Source organism: Schistocerca nitens, chromosome 3, assembly GCF_023898315.1.
Source record: "Schistocerca nitens isolate TAMUIC-IGC-003100 chromosome 3, iqSchNite1.1, whole genome shotgun sequence".
In the NCBI taxonomy this organism is placed as follows: Eukaryota; Metazoa; Arthropoda; class Insecta; order Orthoptera; family Acrididae; genus Schistocerca; species Schistocerca nitens.
Window position 1 is genome coordinate 753,711,392 of NC_064616.1, and position 16,586 is coordinate 753,727,977.

Sequence of the window (16,586 nt, forward strand, 5' to 3'; positions counted from 1 at the left end):
TAAATGTCGTGGCACTGTCACAACAGTGGTATAATGTTCTAACTGATCAGTGTACATTAACATACTAATATTTTGTTGGTAAAATTAGTCATGTAAACTGCATATTAGTTCTGCTCACAGGCTGAACACAAGTTTTACCATCCAGTTTGACACCTTAACTTTTCTTGTACAGGAAGTATATGTGGTCTACTTTTTGCCTGGGCCATTGTAAAGCATACTCATTTTTTATTTATAACTATGTGATGAGAAGAAATTAAATTGCTTGCTGTAGATAAACATTTACATTACTGCTAAATTAATGTTGATAACTTGTATTGATGTCATGTGAAGACTTAGAACTGTGATAACATCATATAGGTCTAAACACTTAAAATATACCAAGGAAATATTTTACAAGGTATCTCTACTAAGAGTTATCATATGCCATTTCTCTAGTGTTTTGAAGGTATTTTCAGTTTAGTCATTGTGACATGTATGGTTGTTAAGCCTTAACAAAAACTGCTCAAAATCTTCATACAACCTTCGCTGTCAAAGGAAAGCATAGTTCTGTGTCTCATTTTAACAAAATTTCAGAATTGTGTTTTTATGTTCCCAATTAATACAGCAATGTCGGATCACTCTGTTGTGATATTCCACTCCATCTACAGGCCGCAAGTGGCCAGTTGGGACCATCCGACTGCCGTGTCATCCTCAGAGGAGGATGCGGATAGGAGGGGCGTGGCGTCAGCACACCGCTCTCCCGGTCGTAATGATGGTATTCTTGACCGAAGCCGCTACTATTTGGTTGAGTAGGTCCTCAATTGGCATCACGAGACTGAGTGTACTCCGAAAAATGGCAACAGTGCATGGCGGCCTGGATGGTCACCCGTCCAAGTGCCGACCACGCCCGACAGCACTTAACTTCGGTGATCTCACACGAACCGGTGTATCTACTGCGGCAAGGCCGTTGCCACTGTGATATTCAGTTCAAAATTATTTATTTACAGTCACAGCAAAACATTGAGTTTGGTTGCTGTTACATGCCACATTTCTCTAAAGTCCCATTGTACTGTGATATACAGTGACTGTCACATAGTGAACAAAGAACAAGCTTATGGAGTTTCAGACAGTTTTGTGATTGGTCTGAAGACTGCCTGGCAAATAGAAGTAAGCAAATGAAGAGAAATCGTGAACATAAACTGGGCATGTCCTAAAGAAGTTTTATTGTACTGGCACTCTTCATGATGCATCTTAATGATCTGGTAGTTAATGTTGGAAGCTCTGTGATGCTATATGCAGATGATGTCTGAAGTACTGAAAAGTCTGAAAATGTTAAAATACTTGTAAAGGATTGACATTTGTTGCAGTAACTGGCAAATGTAACAGCTGTAACATGTTACACATAAGTAGACCGTAAGCCCCATTATAGTTTGATTATCTGAGTGGTTAAAAGTCATTCGAAACAGACATAGCTATTAAATATCTAAGGGCATGTGTCTGGAGTGATTTAAAATAGAGCTACACTTACAAAACTAATTGTAGGAAAGGCAGATGCCAGACTGAAACCCACTGAACAACATCTAATGAAATGTGATTTACGCATAAAAGATATGACATAAAAAATCCTTGCTTGACCAGTTCCTGAGTATTTTCTATGGGTCTGGGACTATTACCAGGTCAGATTAATAGAAGCAGTAGAGATGAAGCAACACACAGTTACAAGAGAGGCATTACACAGCACACAGGATTTTACTGTTAATATTTCAAAAGTGTAAATTCAAAGAACACTTGGGCAGTATGTAACTGTGCTCCATATATATCTCATGAAATGACTGTGATGGTTAAGTAAGAAGAGTTGAAGCTCATGTGGAAGCTTACCTACCATCATTCTTTTTGTACACCATTCATAAATGGAATGGGGAAAATGGTAAATAAAGTTGTACATAAAATACCCTTGGCCACATTCTTTCAGGTGGCTGGGAGAGAATAGTTTTAGATGTATATTGAGATGCATCCAGTAGCTGCTGGAAACATGATTATTCTGCATTTTTTGCCGTTGTTCTCAGTAAATCACCTTGACCTTAATACCACACAACACTAGTTTGAGGTAGGACTGTTGATAGTTTTAAAAATATTGGGAATGTGATATATCGAGAAAATGTATTGATATATTGATGGAAAAAATATTGATGTAGAGGGCCATAAAAATATCGGCTTCACATTGTAAGCATACTGCTAGTTTTATAGCAGTATATTTAAGTACTGGTTTATTGTTAGATATTCTGTACATCAAAAAACTAGTAGCCTGGCTATCCCCCTTAGAGCAAGAACTGAAAGGGAAAATATGCATGTTTCTCCTTGGCAATAACCACTTTGCTAACAATGGTAACTGCATGCAAGTGGCACAATAAAAAGTGTCCGATGGGTCTGTGGCTCGGTTTCGTCACTACATGTTGACTTCCCTTGTTTTTTTTTTTTTTTTTTTTTTTTTTTTTTTTTTTTTTTTTTTTTTTTTTTTTTTTTTTTCTTTCTGCCAATGTCAGTGACCTAGCAGTGGTAGTGTCAAAATTGCATGGTGAAGCTAAATGTTGCAGTTTCTGTTGGTAGCACCAAGTGCTGATTACATCAGCATTTCCCCTCACACATTTCTGCCCACAGCAAAGTACTGCCACTTTGATATTGGTGTATTGGGAAAAAATATTGCTGAAATATATTGACAGTTTTTGGAAAAATGTCGATACATCAATACGTGAGTATTTTATAAACAGCCCTAGTTTGAGGTTATTGCCTCTATTAGCCACATAAAATTAAAATTTAGATGTAATCAAACAGTGGAAAGTCCAAGTTGGAGTATCAGCAATATTATGAAAAGGATAGAGTGCTACTCATTGTAAAGATGACACATTGAGTTGCAGACAGGCACAGCAAAAAGACTTTTACGTGTGTGAAAGTCTTTTAATCATGCCTGTCTGCAACTCAGCACGTCATCTTTACGGTGTGTAGCACTCTATCTTTTTCACAATTTTCTTAAAATGTAGGTATGATTTTTTTAATAATATAAATCAAAATAATATTTTCCATTGACAATGGAGATAGTATGAAACAGCTCATGACCAAACTCACAAGAGGAAAATCCCATGGCAACCATTAGGAGAGACACATGATACACAGTTTCTGTAGCTTTCAGTGAATCTGTTTATGTTATAAAACCAGAGGGCTTGTAAGAAGTTGTTACTTTCTGATACTGCCAATTTCTCTTGGCTTCTTTTCCTTACATTAGTGTTGGCTATACTACTTTTTTTCTTTTTATCAGCAGTTGCATAAGACTGTCTGCATGGTGTACTGTAATGTTCAGTATTGGGTCAATAATGAAGTGAAATTAGAAGTCCAGGATTCAGGCAACAAACTTTTTTACAAATGTATGTCACAAAAAAATTAAAGTGTAAAGAGCAATATTCACATTTAAGCTGGCAACAAAAATACTCATCTGATTATTTGATAATGTCTTCCATGATGATTTTGGGTGTCCATCTGCAGTTCGCTGCCTGGAAAAATCCAATCTGCAAATCGTTCTCCAAATAATGTAGATGACACCAGGTGTGTAATTAAATTGTTTATATTCATTGCACATTACTTTTTGCACAAAACAGAATGAAATTAAGACTGACAAAACTTTGAGAACATGGTAAAATTACATCTCTTAGTGACATGGATCCCAACCAAATTTTGATGCTCGTGCAACAACTATGGTGACCTCAGCAGTTCTATTTTTTATATATCTGAACAACTGGAAAAATAGAGATCTATGGTTAGGTTTCTTAAACAAGTTAATTCACAGTTACAAACTTTGGAGTTTTCATTACTTTATGCATATCTTTTGTTTTAGAGATACAATTAGATATTAATACACTATTTTCTTTGTCATTAAACTTGATTTTTCCATTTGATTAACAATGTAAAAATATTGTTCATTAATTTATTAATTACAGAGTGCTTTTTGTTGTTAACATGTTTGCACTGAAGTGCCAAAGAAACTGGAATGGGCATGCGTATTCAGATATATGTAAACAGGCAGAATAAGGCACTGCGGTTGGCAATGCCTATATAAGACAACAAGTGTCTGGCACAGTTGTTAGATCAGTACTGCTGCCACAATCGCAGGTTATCAAGATTTAAGTGAGTTTGAATGTGGTGTTATAGTTGGCACATGAGCGATGGTATACAGCATCTCTGAGGTAGCAATGAAGTGGGGATTTTCCCATATAACCATTTCACAAGTGTACCGTGAATATCAGGAATCCAGTAAAACATTAAATCTCTGATATTGCTGTGGCTGGAAAAAGGTCCTGCAAGAACAGGACCAGTGACGACTGAAGAGAATTGTTCAACGTGACAGAAGTGCAACCCTTCCGTAAATTGCTCCATATTTCGATGCTGGGCCATCAAAAAGTGTCAGTGTGCGAACAATTCAACAAGATATCATCAGTATGGACTTTCGGAACCAAAGACCCACTCATGTACCCTTGATGACAACACAACTCAAAGTATTATGACTCGCCCAGGCCTGTCAACACCGACATTGGGCTGTTGATGACTGGAAACATGTTGCCTGGTTGGATGAGTCTTGTTTCAAATTATCTTGTTTGGATGGATGTGTATGGGATGGAGACAACTTCATGAATCTGTGGACCCTGCATGTTAGCAAGGGACTATTCAAGCTGGTGGAGGCTCTGTAATGGAGTAGGGCATGTGCAGTTGGTGTGATATGGACCCCTGATATGTCTAGATATGGCTGACAGGTGACACATATGTAGGCATCTTGTCTGATGACCTGCAGCCATTCATGTCCATTGTGCATTCTGACAGACCTGGGCAATTCTAGCAGGACAATGTGACATCCCACACATCCAGAATCACTACAGATTGGCTCCAGGAACACACCTCTGAGTTTAAACACTACCGCTGGCCACCAAACTCCCCAGACTTGAACATTATTGAGCATATCTGGGATGCCTTGCAGCGTGCTGTTCAGAAGAGATCTCCATCCCCTCATACTCTTACGGATTTATGGACAGCCCTGCAGGATTTGTGGTGTCAGTTCCCTCCAGTACTACTTCAGACATTAGTAGAGTCCATGCCACATTGTGTTCTGGCACTTCTGCATGCTCGCTGGGGCCCTACACAATATAAGGCAGGTGTACCAGTTTCTTTGGCTCTTCAATGTATAACATTCTGTTCTCATGTTCTGATAGAATAATTTGAGATCAAAGAAAATGTGAGTATATACCACTTGTTTACAATGTAGCTTTCAAAATTTGCTATACCAACTAAACATTGTACTGAGTTTTATAGTTCTTGATGAGTTTGTATTGAACAATATAGTTTGGAAGAGGTAACCATGAAATTTGCATTTCAAAAATATACAAGCTCTCATATGGTTACATTCTTAATAGCCAGTATCACACATTTCATAATGTCCCGCTTGGTCCATGATATTATTATGGTTACGTGGATGGCATGTGTTATTGCCTAACTGAGGAGTCAGGTTAAATCCTCATTACTGCCAAGCATTGTTTCTTGGTGAGGGGAGTGGAATAGGATCCTCATGAGGACAGTTGAACCTGTGGGAGAGTTCTGTTCTCATTGTAAGCTCCTACGGTAATGTGAGCCATTGACAGAAGAAGCAGCAGTTTGATTGTCAATGAAATGTCCTATGAGATTGATAATCATGTGCACGCACGTGCACACCCACCCACCCACCCACACACACACACACACACACACACACACACTTGTGATCTTTGGAAGGTGACTTTAAATGAATGAAAATACCAATAAACGTATCTGGCACTGTGGGCATAAAATGTGAGAAACAAGACTGACAGATGATTAGCATATGCATTTGGCAGAATGGAAAATCTGTTCTGATGAATTAGTACAGTGAGGAAGAAGATTTATGTAAAGTCAGCCAGTATCTCCAGACGAAGGATGAGTGTAGATAGAGAAATAATGGTGTATTTTGTAAGTCAAAGAAAAACTTCTCTCATTCATTTAGAAGTTACAGGGAGACATAAAATGATATTTTCCTGGTTAAATATCAAGTAACCACCATTTGGAAATATTGCGAACATTGGAACCAAAGAAGTTCCAGTTATGAGTAATGATACACTTAGTTCTCTGTTGTTTGTAATTTAGATATTTTTTTGAACCTGCTAAATTCTAACAAGATAACAGTATATTATAAAATCTGTTGGTGAAAACCCTTCAAGTTATCTGATGTGGATTACATCTAGCTCTATGCAAAAAGTAAGCAGCAACAACAAAACCTACTGAAACTACGTGAAGTGTTCTCCACGTCTTTGTAATGGAAATTGGCTCAAAAAGTGCTAAATTCTTTTATTTTTGTTCAAGAAGCTGTGCAGTATACAACGTGAAACCCAACTTGCACTTTTCTCACATGACATACTGAAAGCTTTGGATCAAGGCAGGCAGGTAAATGCAGTAGTTCTTGATTTCTGAAAAGCATTTTACTCAGTACCACACCTATGCTTATTGCCAAAGGTACGGTCATTTGAGGTATCAGGTGAAATTTGTGTCTGGATTGAGGACCTTTTCTGTAGGGAGGAAGCAGCATGTTATCTCGGATGGAGACTTATCATCAAATGTAAAAGTAATTTCGGGTGTGTAGTTATGGACTGCTCCATTGATAGACTATTCATCTTGTGCCATCACCTATACAAATGCTGATGGTGCTACTCTACAATGAAATGGACAGTTATAACAGTATTACAAAAACCAACAAGGCTCTCTCAAAGTCATAATATCATGGAGGATGCTTCCAAAATACACGAGAGCAGGACGTCACGTTAATATCAACAGCCATTATAAAAACAAATACATTTCTACTGTCCTTACTGCCAAGAGGAAATTTAGCTGTAATTTTCCATTTAAAAATAATGGGATGGTGGGTAGAGGGTAACTCTCGGTGATATTTTATTGTGGAAATTGAGTTTCTTGTCACTCCCCAACACAGTGTCTCAGAGCCAACAATTGGGTACTGTTGCGTGTTACAGTGCATGACTTTATGACACTGCCATCTCAGTAATCAAATATTACACTTGAAGCGGTAGAGCAAAATAAATAAGTGTACTGATTGGACACAGTCAGTTTCTTAACATTGCTGTATTCTATTTTTGCATATCCTTGTAGAAGAATATGAGGTCATGGTTACTTTCATGAATTTAAATACAACTAGATCCTGCCAACCCATGGTTATGGAACCTGTAGTTTAAAACTCCGGAAGTTTGCTATGTGTTTATAGATGAATATTGCATACATAAAACATCTTTGCTTGGGGAAAAATTAAATTCATGGCTCTAAAAATACTGATGCTCAAGTCAATATGAAGCAAACCTCTTTCAATCTTTTGCTTGACACTGACACTGACACTAGTTTTCATCTGTCATAAACATTTTAAGTGAAGTAACACTTGGTATTTTAATATTTTACTATTCACAGTGACAGACATGAGTTTTCCAATCTGCTTACACTTTTTTGTGTGGTAAATATAGGCAATGGAAAAGTGACTTTGCTCTTACAAGCAAGCTATGAATGCCTAGTCACATCAGATCTGTATCAACCCTATGAATTTAGTCATTTACATTTATACACTGACCAACCTAGCTGTACAGCATTATTATGCAGCAGTCTGTTACAACTGATCATTGACTATGCATTTGGGTGTTGGGATAACAATGGTGGTGCTCAAATGAGCCACTGTCTCAACTGATTGACAAAAATTTTATTGTAGTGGATGACTCTCTGTTCCAGCCACATATTTATAAAATACTTACTGTGTTTATGGTAGGATTAGTATTAAAAGTTCTGAATGAAGCTTTATTTTTTTCTCAGTATGATATTACTTTGAGCTGGTACCAAGAGTTGTTACCATATTTTATGGACCATAAGATGTTATGGACTATAAGACACAGATTAATTTTTAAGTAATTCTTAAAAAAATTACGTTTTTACCATTTCAAGTATTAGACTGCAAAGCAAGACTAAAAAATGTTTAAAGTTTATAAAATCGAACTGACCTTTAAAATCACTGAAAATTTTCATCTGAACTGCTGCATTTCTTCCAGGATTTAACAGTAATGTCTTCTCTCACTCTAGACCACAACTGTTTTTATCCACTGAGACACTTGTTTGATTTTATGTTGTTTTAAAGCTCCCTTCGGCATGAATTCATGTAGGATTTCATCCATCATCCAATTGTTCCATTCCTCTCTCATACACTTTAAACAGTTTATTTACCGAGACATCAAAAGGTCACAAATGTGAATTAAGTCCACTCAGAATAACAGCATGCTCTGTATTTCCCTGTTTCAGTTTCTCTTTCACAGAGTTTTTCAAATGGCTACTAAACTGATCTCACACAAGAAGAGAACTCTCCTTCAGTAAAGCACCTTTCCTTCTCTCCCACTCTGTTAATCCATAATCCCATACCAGCCTCATCCATCCAGCCCTTGTCACTTACATGAACGACAACATCAGACAGTATTTCAGAAGGTTTTGTCATTGTTTCGGGCTAGAAAATGATCATTGGATTAAGTTTAGTACCATGGGCACAACACAAAAGAACAACAGTGTAATGCATTTTTCATGTCCACTTGTTTTTATAGTTCCAGTTTTATCACCTTTCATGGCAACAGTTCTGTTACTTGGACATCAAATCTCAGAGGACTTTCGTCTATATTTGTTATTTGGCTTATTCCACACTGGTTTTCTTTCAATGTTGAATAATATAGTAATGGAAAGATAATATTTTCTCTTCATACTCTTGTGACATTTTCTGAGATATTTTGGTTTTGGTTCGCATGCTAACATATTTACTCGAATCCAAGCTGCACTCAAATCTAAGCCGCACCTGAAAAATGAGATTCAAAATCAAGGGAAAAAAATTCCCAAATCTAACTCGCTCATGAAATTTGAGACTCGAAATTCAAGGTGAGAGAAAAGTTTTAAACCGCCCCTCCAAATCGAAACAAAGTTGGTCCATTGTAACATGAAACACAATTGAGGTCAAATGGATGAAGATAAAACTGCAGTAGTTTGGTTCGAGTCGTAAGCTTAACAATTAAGCTTTACCAAGTAGCCATTGCTATGTGTCAGGTGCTCCGTCCATTTTTATATGGCTAATCTTCCTTTTTCGCGCTCCATCTGGCTTGAATCGATTGCTTATTTTGCTTTGATCTGAAAGTGCATTATTGTACTGTGTCATGCATTGTTTGTTGCATTCTGATAATGAGTGTTTACAACCTGTTGCCGCTCGCGGCATGGCTTGTTTTTGTGCTTGCTACCGCGGCTTCCAAATAAAATAAAAAAAATAAAAAAAAATAAAAAAATAAAAGAGAGGAATTGTCTCATAAGCAAAACAGTGGCAACACACTGCTATTTGTTGTTACTTACACTGCTTCTTTCTCTCATAATGATCAACAAGAACCAAATAATAGACTGCGTATGATAGAAGATGTTCTGAACGAGAGTTTAGCGAAAATTTTTGTCCATTTCAAAATATTTGCAGATGCCTCTTTAGTACATTACATTCTGCACAGGAATTAAGAGTCATCTTGGATTTAAAAATCTAGTCAGTTGCCATGCTTCATTTCTGACTGTATCACTATTCAGCATAAGAATAATATGAATATAAACATGACATGATATGTATATTCCTCCACGTTTGCTGTTGTCTCACTCTAGTTTCGTAGTTTATTAGGCAGACAGGATTTAAATGTTATAGCAGCAAACACGAAAGAATACATGGCATAATGTTTACATTCTTCTACCTTTTCTATTAATTTATTTACTGATGCAGAGGTTTTGGCACCAGTTTTTATCTTTGTGCCTGCAAAGCATACCTGTGTTGCACTACATATATTTGATGGCAGAAGTTAGTTGTGGTGACACCTACCAACATTTTTCAGAACTTCCGCTTACATTGCACTCGATTCCAAGCCACAGGTGGTTTTTGGATTACAAAAACCGGAAAAAAAGTGCAGCTTAGATTCGAGTAAATACGGTAAGTCTATGATGCTTCGTAAACCTGTAGCACAAACCAACTCCACCTATAAAGTCTGTTAAGTTCCATTGTAGCGCCAGCTTATGGGTGTGTATTTGAATCGTTTTTGTATTAATTCTGGTGCCATTTTTATGGTGTCTTTGAATCAATTTCAATACGTAATCTTGTAGTTTTGGCCATTTTGAGTTCAGCCCTCTATATGCACATTTAGTCTTTGTCATCTATTTTAATTCTGCTTTACCAGCTCACCATTTGCGAATGGTTTCTTCTGTTGGTAGAGGACCAAAATGCCACTCAGCTCCTCTGTTTCCATGTTCTCCTGCATATGCTATTACTTTCAATTTATAGCCCACATCATGTACATACCTTTTTTTTCCAATATGAAACTGGCTAACAAAAATATTGTATTGTTCGTGATAACACATATCACTTTCAGTTCAGGTTTCTGGCACCATATGCTGCAATGATGCTTCATAGGCTATGCTGTGTTCTGGGTTTGTGATGGTGGTACACAAGGGAGACAGTGTTTGCAAGTTTGTGAATCCCCGTAACTCATGTTCATTGCATTGGTGCACTGCTGCTGTCAGTTGAATCCAATGATAGCAAATGGAGATAGATTTCCCACAACATAGAATATCTGGCCATTTTAAAGACTGGCAGGAATTTTATGTCAAACACTGGATATTTTTATATTAATTCTGAGTATAAGACAAATCTAAATTTTGGAGACAATTTTTCGAAGATAAAAGTGTGTCTTATAGTCCGCAAAATATGGTATGTGATGTAAAATAAGAAGCTTACAACAACAGAAGCTCCCCAAACAGTTCGTTATACCAGTTGTTAACTTGCTACAATAAATACCATATTTTCTGAGATAAATGCCACTGAATCTTAGATAAAATAAAGTAAGTGTGAGTACAGCTCAGTTTTCAGATGTAATTATGTGGGACATTTTCTGAAAAAGTGAGATTTTTCTAGGGCATCCTCTTCACTAGTGATTATAATGTCCAAAACTCTCATACGAGGTGCATTCAAGTTCTAAGGCCTCCGATTTTTTTTCTAATTAACTACTCACCCGAAATCGATGAAACTGGCGTTACTTCTCGACGTAATCGCCCTGCAGATGTACACATTTTTCACAACACTGACGCCATGATTCCATGGCAGCGGCGAAGGCTTCTTTAGGAGTCTGTTTTGACCACTGGAAAATCGCTGAGGCAATAGCAGCACGGCTGGTGAATGTGCGGCCACGGAGAGTGTCTTTCATTGTTGGAAAAAGCCAAAAGTCGCTAGGAGCCAGGTGAGGTGAGTAGGGAGCATGAGGAATCACTTCAAAGTTGTTATCATGAAGAAACTGTTGCGTAACATTAGCTCGATGTGCGGGTGCGTTGTCTTGGTGAAACAGCACACGCGCAGCCCTTCCCGTACGTTTTTGTTGCAGTGTAGGAAGGAATTTGTTCTTCAAAACATTTTCATAGGATGCACCTGTTACCGTAGTGCCCTTTGGAACACAATGGGTAAGGATTACACCCTCGTTGTCCCAGAACATGGACACCATCATTTTTTCACCACTGGTGGTTACCCGAAATTTTTTTGGTGGCGGTGAATCTGTGTGCTTCCATTGAGCTGACTGGCGCTTTGTTTCTGGATTGAAAAATGGCATCCACGTTTCATCCATTGTCACAACCGATGAAAAGAAAATCCCATTCGTGCTGTCGTTGCGCGTCAACATTGCTTGGCAACATGCCACACGGGCAGCCATGTGGTCATCCGTCAGCATTCGTGGCACCCACCTGGATGACACTTTTCGCATTTTCAGGTTGTCATGCAGGATTGTGTACACAGAACCCACAGAAATGCCAACTCTGGAGGCGATCTGTTCAACAGTCATTCGCCGATCCCCCAAAACAATTGTCTCCACTTTCTCGATCATGTCGTCAGATCGGCTTGTGCGAGTCCGAGGTTGTTTCGGTTTGTTGTCACACGATGTTCTGCCTTCATTAAACTGTCGCACCCACGAACGCACTTTCGACAGATCCATAACTCCATCACCACATGTCTCCTTCAACTGTCGATGAATTTCAATTGGTTTCACACCACGCAAATTCAGAAAATGAATGATTGCACACTGTTCAAGTAAGGAAAACGTCACCATTTTAAGTATTTAAAACAATTCACATTCTCGCCGCTGGCAGTAAAATTCCATCTGCTGTACGGTGCTGCCATCTCTGGGATGTATTGACAATGAACGCGGCCTCATTTTAAAACAATGCACATGTTTCTATCTCTTTCCAGTCCGGCGAAAAAAAAATCGGAGGCCTTAGAACTTGAATGCACCTCGTATTGTGTATTTTATTTTAAAATGAGTACATTTTTCTTTTGATCCCAAAAATGTTAGTCTTAACACTTAAAGGTACTTAATGTAGTGTGTTGCATTTAGTTGACATAATTAGTTGAGATGCTTATTATTAGCTTTCCCTGCATTCCTGAAGGTTTTCTTTCATACTGGGCTGTGCAAACCAGACTATGTGAGTGTACTGCATGCAGGGTTATTGCTCGATTAGTGAAGCTGTATTGATAGGTTTTAAATTTGTTATTGTATACTCCAGAACTTTTTCACTGCACATTTTCAACAATTTCAGTGATGCAGAACTGTGAATGACTACTTTATATAATTGCCCTTTTTGGGAAGCATTGTAATGCTTACTGTATCAGATCATCAGATAATACAAGCCTTTCTTTCCAAGCCTCATTAAATTAACTATTTAAATATCACTTGTATACAAAAGTGAAAGAACGATGATACCCTAAAGTTGTATCTTTTGCAGACACATTTTTCTGATTCATCAGAAATCCAGTTAACTCAGACAAGTCAAAACAAATATTTTAATTATAAATCTACAGACATGTAATATATCATTTTCATAGTAGAAAATTCATGGGAGTCTAATAAGAACTCAATATGGAGGTGAATTATTGAGATAATGGAAATCACAGGCTAGAAACAGCAAACAAGAATAATGAAATGCTACCAGTCACCTGCAGATAACTAATGCAGTATGTACAGTTACAAGCAACAGATCATAAAACACAATGCTATTTGAACTTTTGCTTTTTTTCTAGTGTATGTTCATGTTATCCCCTCCTCCCCCTTTGCCCCACCCATCCCCCTCTCTCTCTCTCTCTCTCTCTCTCTCTCTCTCTCTCTCTCACACACACACACACACAAACACAAACACACACACACACACACACACACACACACACACACACAATGGATATTCATATTGCTGTAGTTGTGGCAACGATGTGTACATAATTGTTCCCACTAACAGATTTGTGGATCTACGTAAGGTGGGTGGGGGTTGGGGTGATCTGGAAGAGGGGGTGAGAGACATGTGGAATTAGGAGCAGATAAGGAAGTATTGGAAGCCAGCTAGGGGATATGGTTCTCGGTGTTAATTATATTAACAGTCACATGTCTTCCAATTTGATAATGTGGTCTAATGTACTAATAAGTGGTTCGTTATATCTTATTTGGGTATTTGTTGTAGTAGTAGTAATTGTAAAGACACAGGGAAAGCAAGAGAGGTGCTGATTTCGTTTTTTAGTAAGTAGTCGAAATACACCCTTTGAGTGCAGAGGCTGCCCCAACTAAATATAGTAGTTTTTTCAACAAGTGGCTGTTGCAAACAATGATTTTCCATGAAAGAACATGTAATAAGAATGCCATTGTGAAAATTGCAAATATCTTGCATTTACACCAACCTGATATTTATGATTCAGCTGAAGACAGGGACAGATGACAAATTCCTTTTATGTGCAGGTAGGCAGGTGTGACTGAGCTGAAATATCCCAGAGTGTATACCAAATGAAATCAAATAAAGATAGTAAACTATCAGAAGTATTGCTTGTTTTAACAAAAATGTTTGAAAGATTAATTTGGTGAAATTACGCATGTCTGTTCCTGCTCAAGCTGTTGAGCATGTGATATGTAAAAGACTTTTGTCTTTATCTTCTGTGCTATGACATTTCACTCTCAATTGGAATGTATTAAAGGAGATTGCAGTTACCTGACGAGCTGTATACACTACGTGCTAATGTTCCGATAATTTTCTTTGAAACCTTTATCGAACTGTGTGAACTGTGTCTTTTCATAGAGGTTGACTGTGTTTTGAGTGATTTATTTGTACAAGAAGTACAAACAAGTAATCTACAAATATGGTGGTTTTCTATCACATGATTTTTGTTTACAGCTCAGGGGATGTAAACCTGTCTGGCATATCTGGAGATACTCTAACCTGTGATGACAGCATCCCCAAGGGGCTGGCCGTGTGGCGGGAGGCTGTGGGGCGTGCTCACACATCAGCACAACTTGCGATGGCTCTCTACATGCTCGAGGCCTCCATCGCTTGGGACAAGAGCATCATGAAAGCCGTGAGTTCGGTTACATCCGCATCCGGCAAAGGTTCTAGTGTGGGTATTCGCTTGATTTTGCTTTTTCAGTTCTGACTGTTTCCTTTAGCATCCTCCTATGGCTTTCTCCACAGTAAAACCTTGAAGTGTCATTGTATCTGAGAGTGGGATATAATTCCAACAAATTGAGTGGGAAAATGAAGAACCACTTTGTTCCATTTACATGGATTATTAGGGGGTTTAACTAATTAAAATCTGAACCCAAGGATGACATATTAATGATGTAATGTGAATCAGTACAATTAATCAGCATATTAATATTTTTATTATTATTCATAATACATATTCCTTTCAAATTTTTGGAGCTGTCACATTTGTAGAAGTTACCAGATTATAATGAGGTCCCATTGTATTATAGTGGTGTCAATTGATTTCTGTGCATACCACGTGTGTGTTTTAATTTACTGACTAAGAATTTGCAGCTGATCACTGCTATTTTTGGCATTTGTTCCATGATGCTGTGTATTTAAAACTGAAGCTCATCATTTAAGTTGAATTAAGTGCAAACATGTAAAATAATGAAACTTCCTGGCAGATTAAAACTGTGTGCCCAACCATGCACAAGTAAAGGCAGATCTCGTGTGAGAGCACACAACTATTTTTTCAATTATTGCAAACTTTCATTGAGGAAATTAAAAGTAATGTTTGCTGTTTCAGTATAATCTCACTTCTAATTTAGTTTTATGCATTGTCGAGGTTAAGTTTTGATTCACCTTGATTAATTAAGTGTCTCTTTGTTTTGCATAACTCTTACAAGCTATTTAGTACATGACATATTATTTATAAGTAATAAGAATGGAAGTTCAGCATCATTTCTGCCAACACAAATTACTTTATTTTCAGCTTCAGAGAACTTACAGTACTGCCACACAAAGTTTCTTCACAGTTCATTATATATTGTCTTATATGTTACAGTTGATCACCCTAAAAAAATTATGGCTTTTTAACAGACCTACAGTATCATGGAAGAAGTCAATCTAGAACTCATAATTCTTGTCTCCACCATCACTCACTTTGCAATTTTATTAATTATGAAACATTTTGAATATGTTTTAATTTCTACTCTTGTTGACCATGGGAAAATTTAAATACAACTGAAAATTCCACTTTGATTTAGTTTCTGGCATATAGTTATTACCAATCATCAAGGATAAATTATGTATGCCTGATGTGTGGATATTTTACAATGCAAATTATTTAATAGATGTAACCAAATATAAACAAGACATTACATAATTTCCTTCCATGTTCACAACTTTATGTCCTGCTGCATCATGTAATGAAGCAGCACTTTAAAGCTGTTCAAAGACTAGTAGCACCTGTCTCTGTAATTTACATGTAACAGAGTACCAGTTTAATGCTACTGATCATTTATAAGGTTTCTGATTTAAGATCACACAAAGTGAAAATATTTCCTGGGTACTATATACACAGGTTTGGCTTCAACTGTAATTATGACTTTGAGTCTTAAATAAAATTACTGTATACCTACAATAGTGATAGTTTTCATATGATTATTGAGTGCAGCATTTTTTTATCAGCTTCATATGTGCAGCTGGGTATTTGCTTGACTAATTGGATGTAAATGTCAGTCATTAATGGCAGATTAAGATGCACTCTTCGTGAGTGTCACTTCAATTTTTGCAGCCCATGGTGATCAGGAGCAACTGCAGGAAACACACTCAAATAAAAAATAATAAAGTTCATTTTCAAATTTTTGGATTAAAAAAGAATGGTGGAAACTGAGACACACAAAGAGAAAAATATGCAAATCCTGTAGCTAAGGAAAACTTACTCCAAACACTGGATCAGGAATCACAAAATAATAATAATAATAATAATAATAATAATAATAATAATAATATTGCACTTACTCCCTCTCATTATTGTTTCCTAAGTTTTCCTTTATCCATGTATTCAAATTCAGAAAATCGTTTAAAAGATAGAGAGTAAAATGTGTTATTGAATTTGTGCTTCTGTGAGCCACTTCCTTCCACTGTTATTCAGTCACCTGAAAAATAAACTATCTTCCTCTGTCATAAATATTGAT

General features: G+C 37.1%; 1 protein-coding gene across 1 annotated transcript in view; it reads left to right on the forward strand.

Moving 5' to 3' along the window:
* Window positions 1–16,586, forward strand: part of LOC126249416 (bromodomain adjacent to zinc finger domain protein 2B-like) — a 352,537-nt gene that overhangs the window by 280,908 nt on the left and 55,043 nt on the right. Inside the window, exon 32 of the mRNA XM_049951070.1 lies at window positions 14,317–14,536. Within this exon, the coding sequence (XP_049807027.1) occupies window positions 14,317–14,536 (220 nt within the window). The remainder of the gene's footprint in view (window positions 1–14,316; window positions 14,537–16,586) is intronic.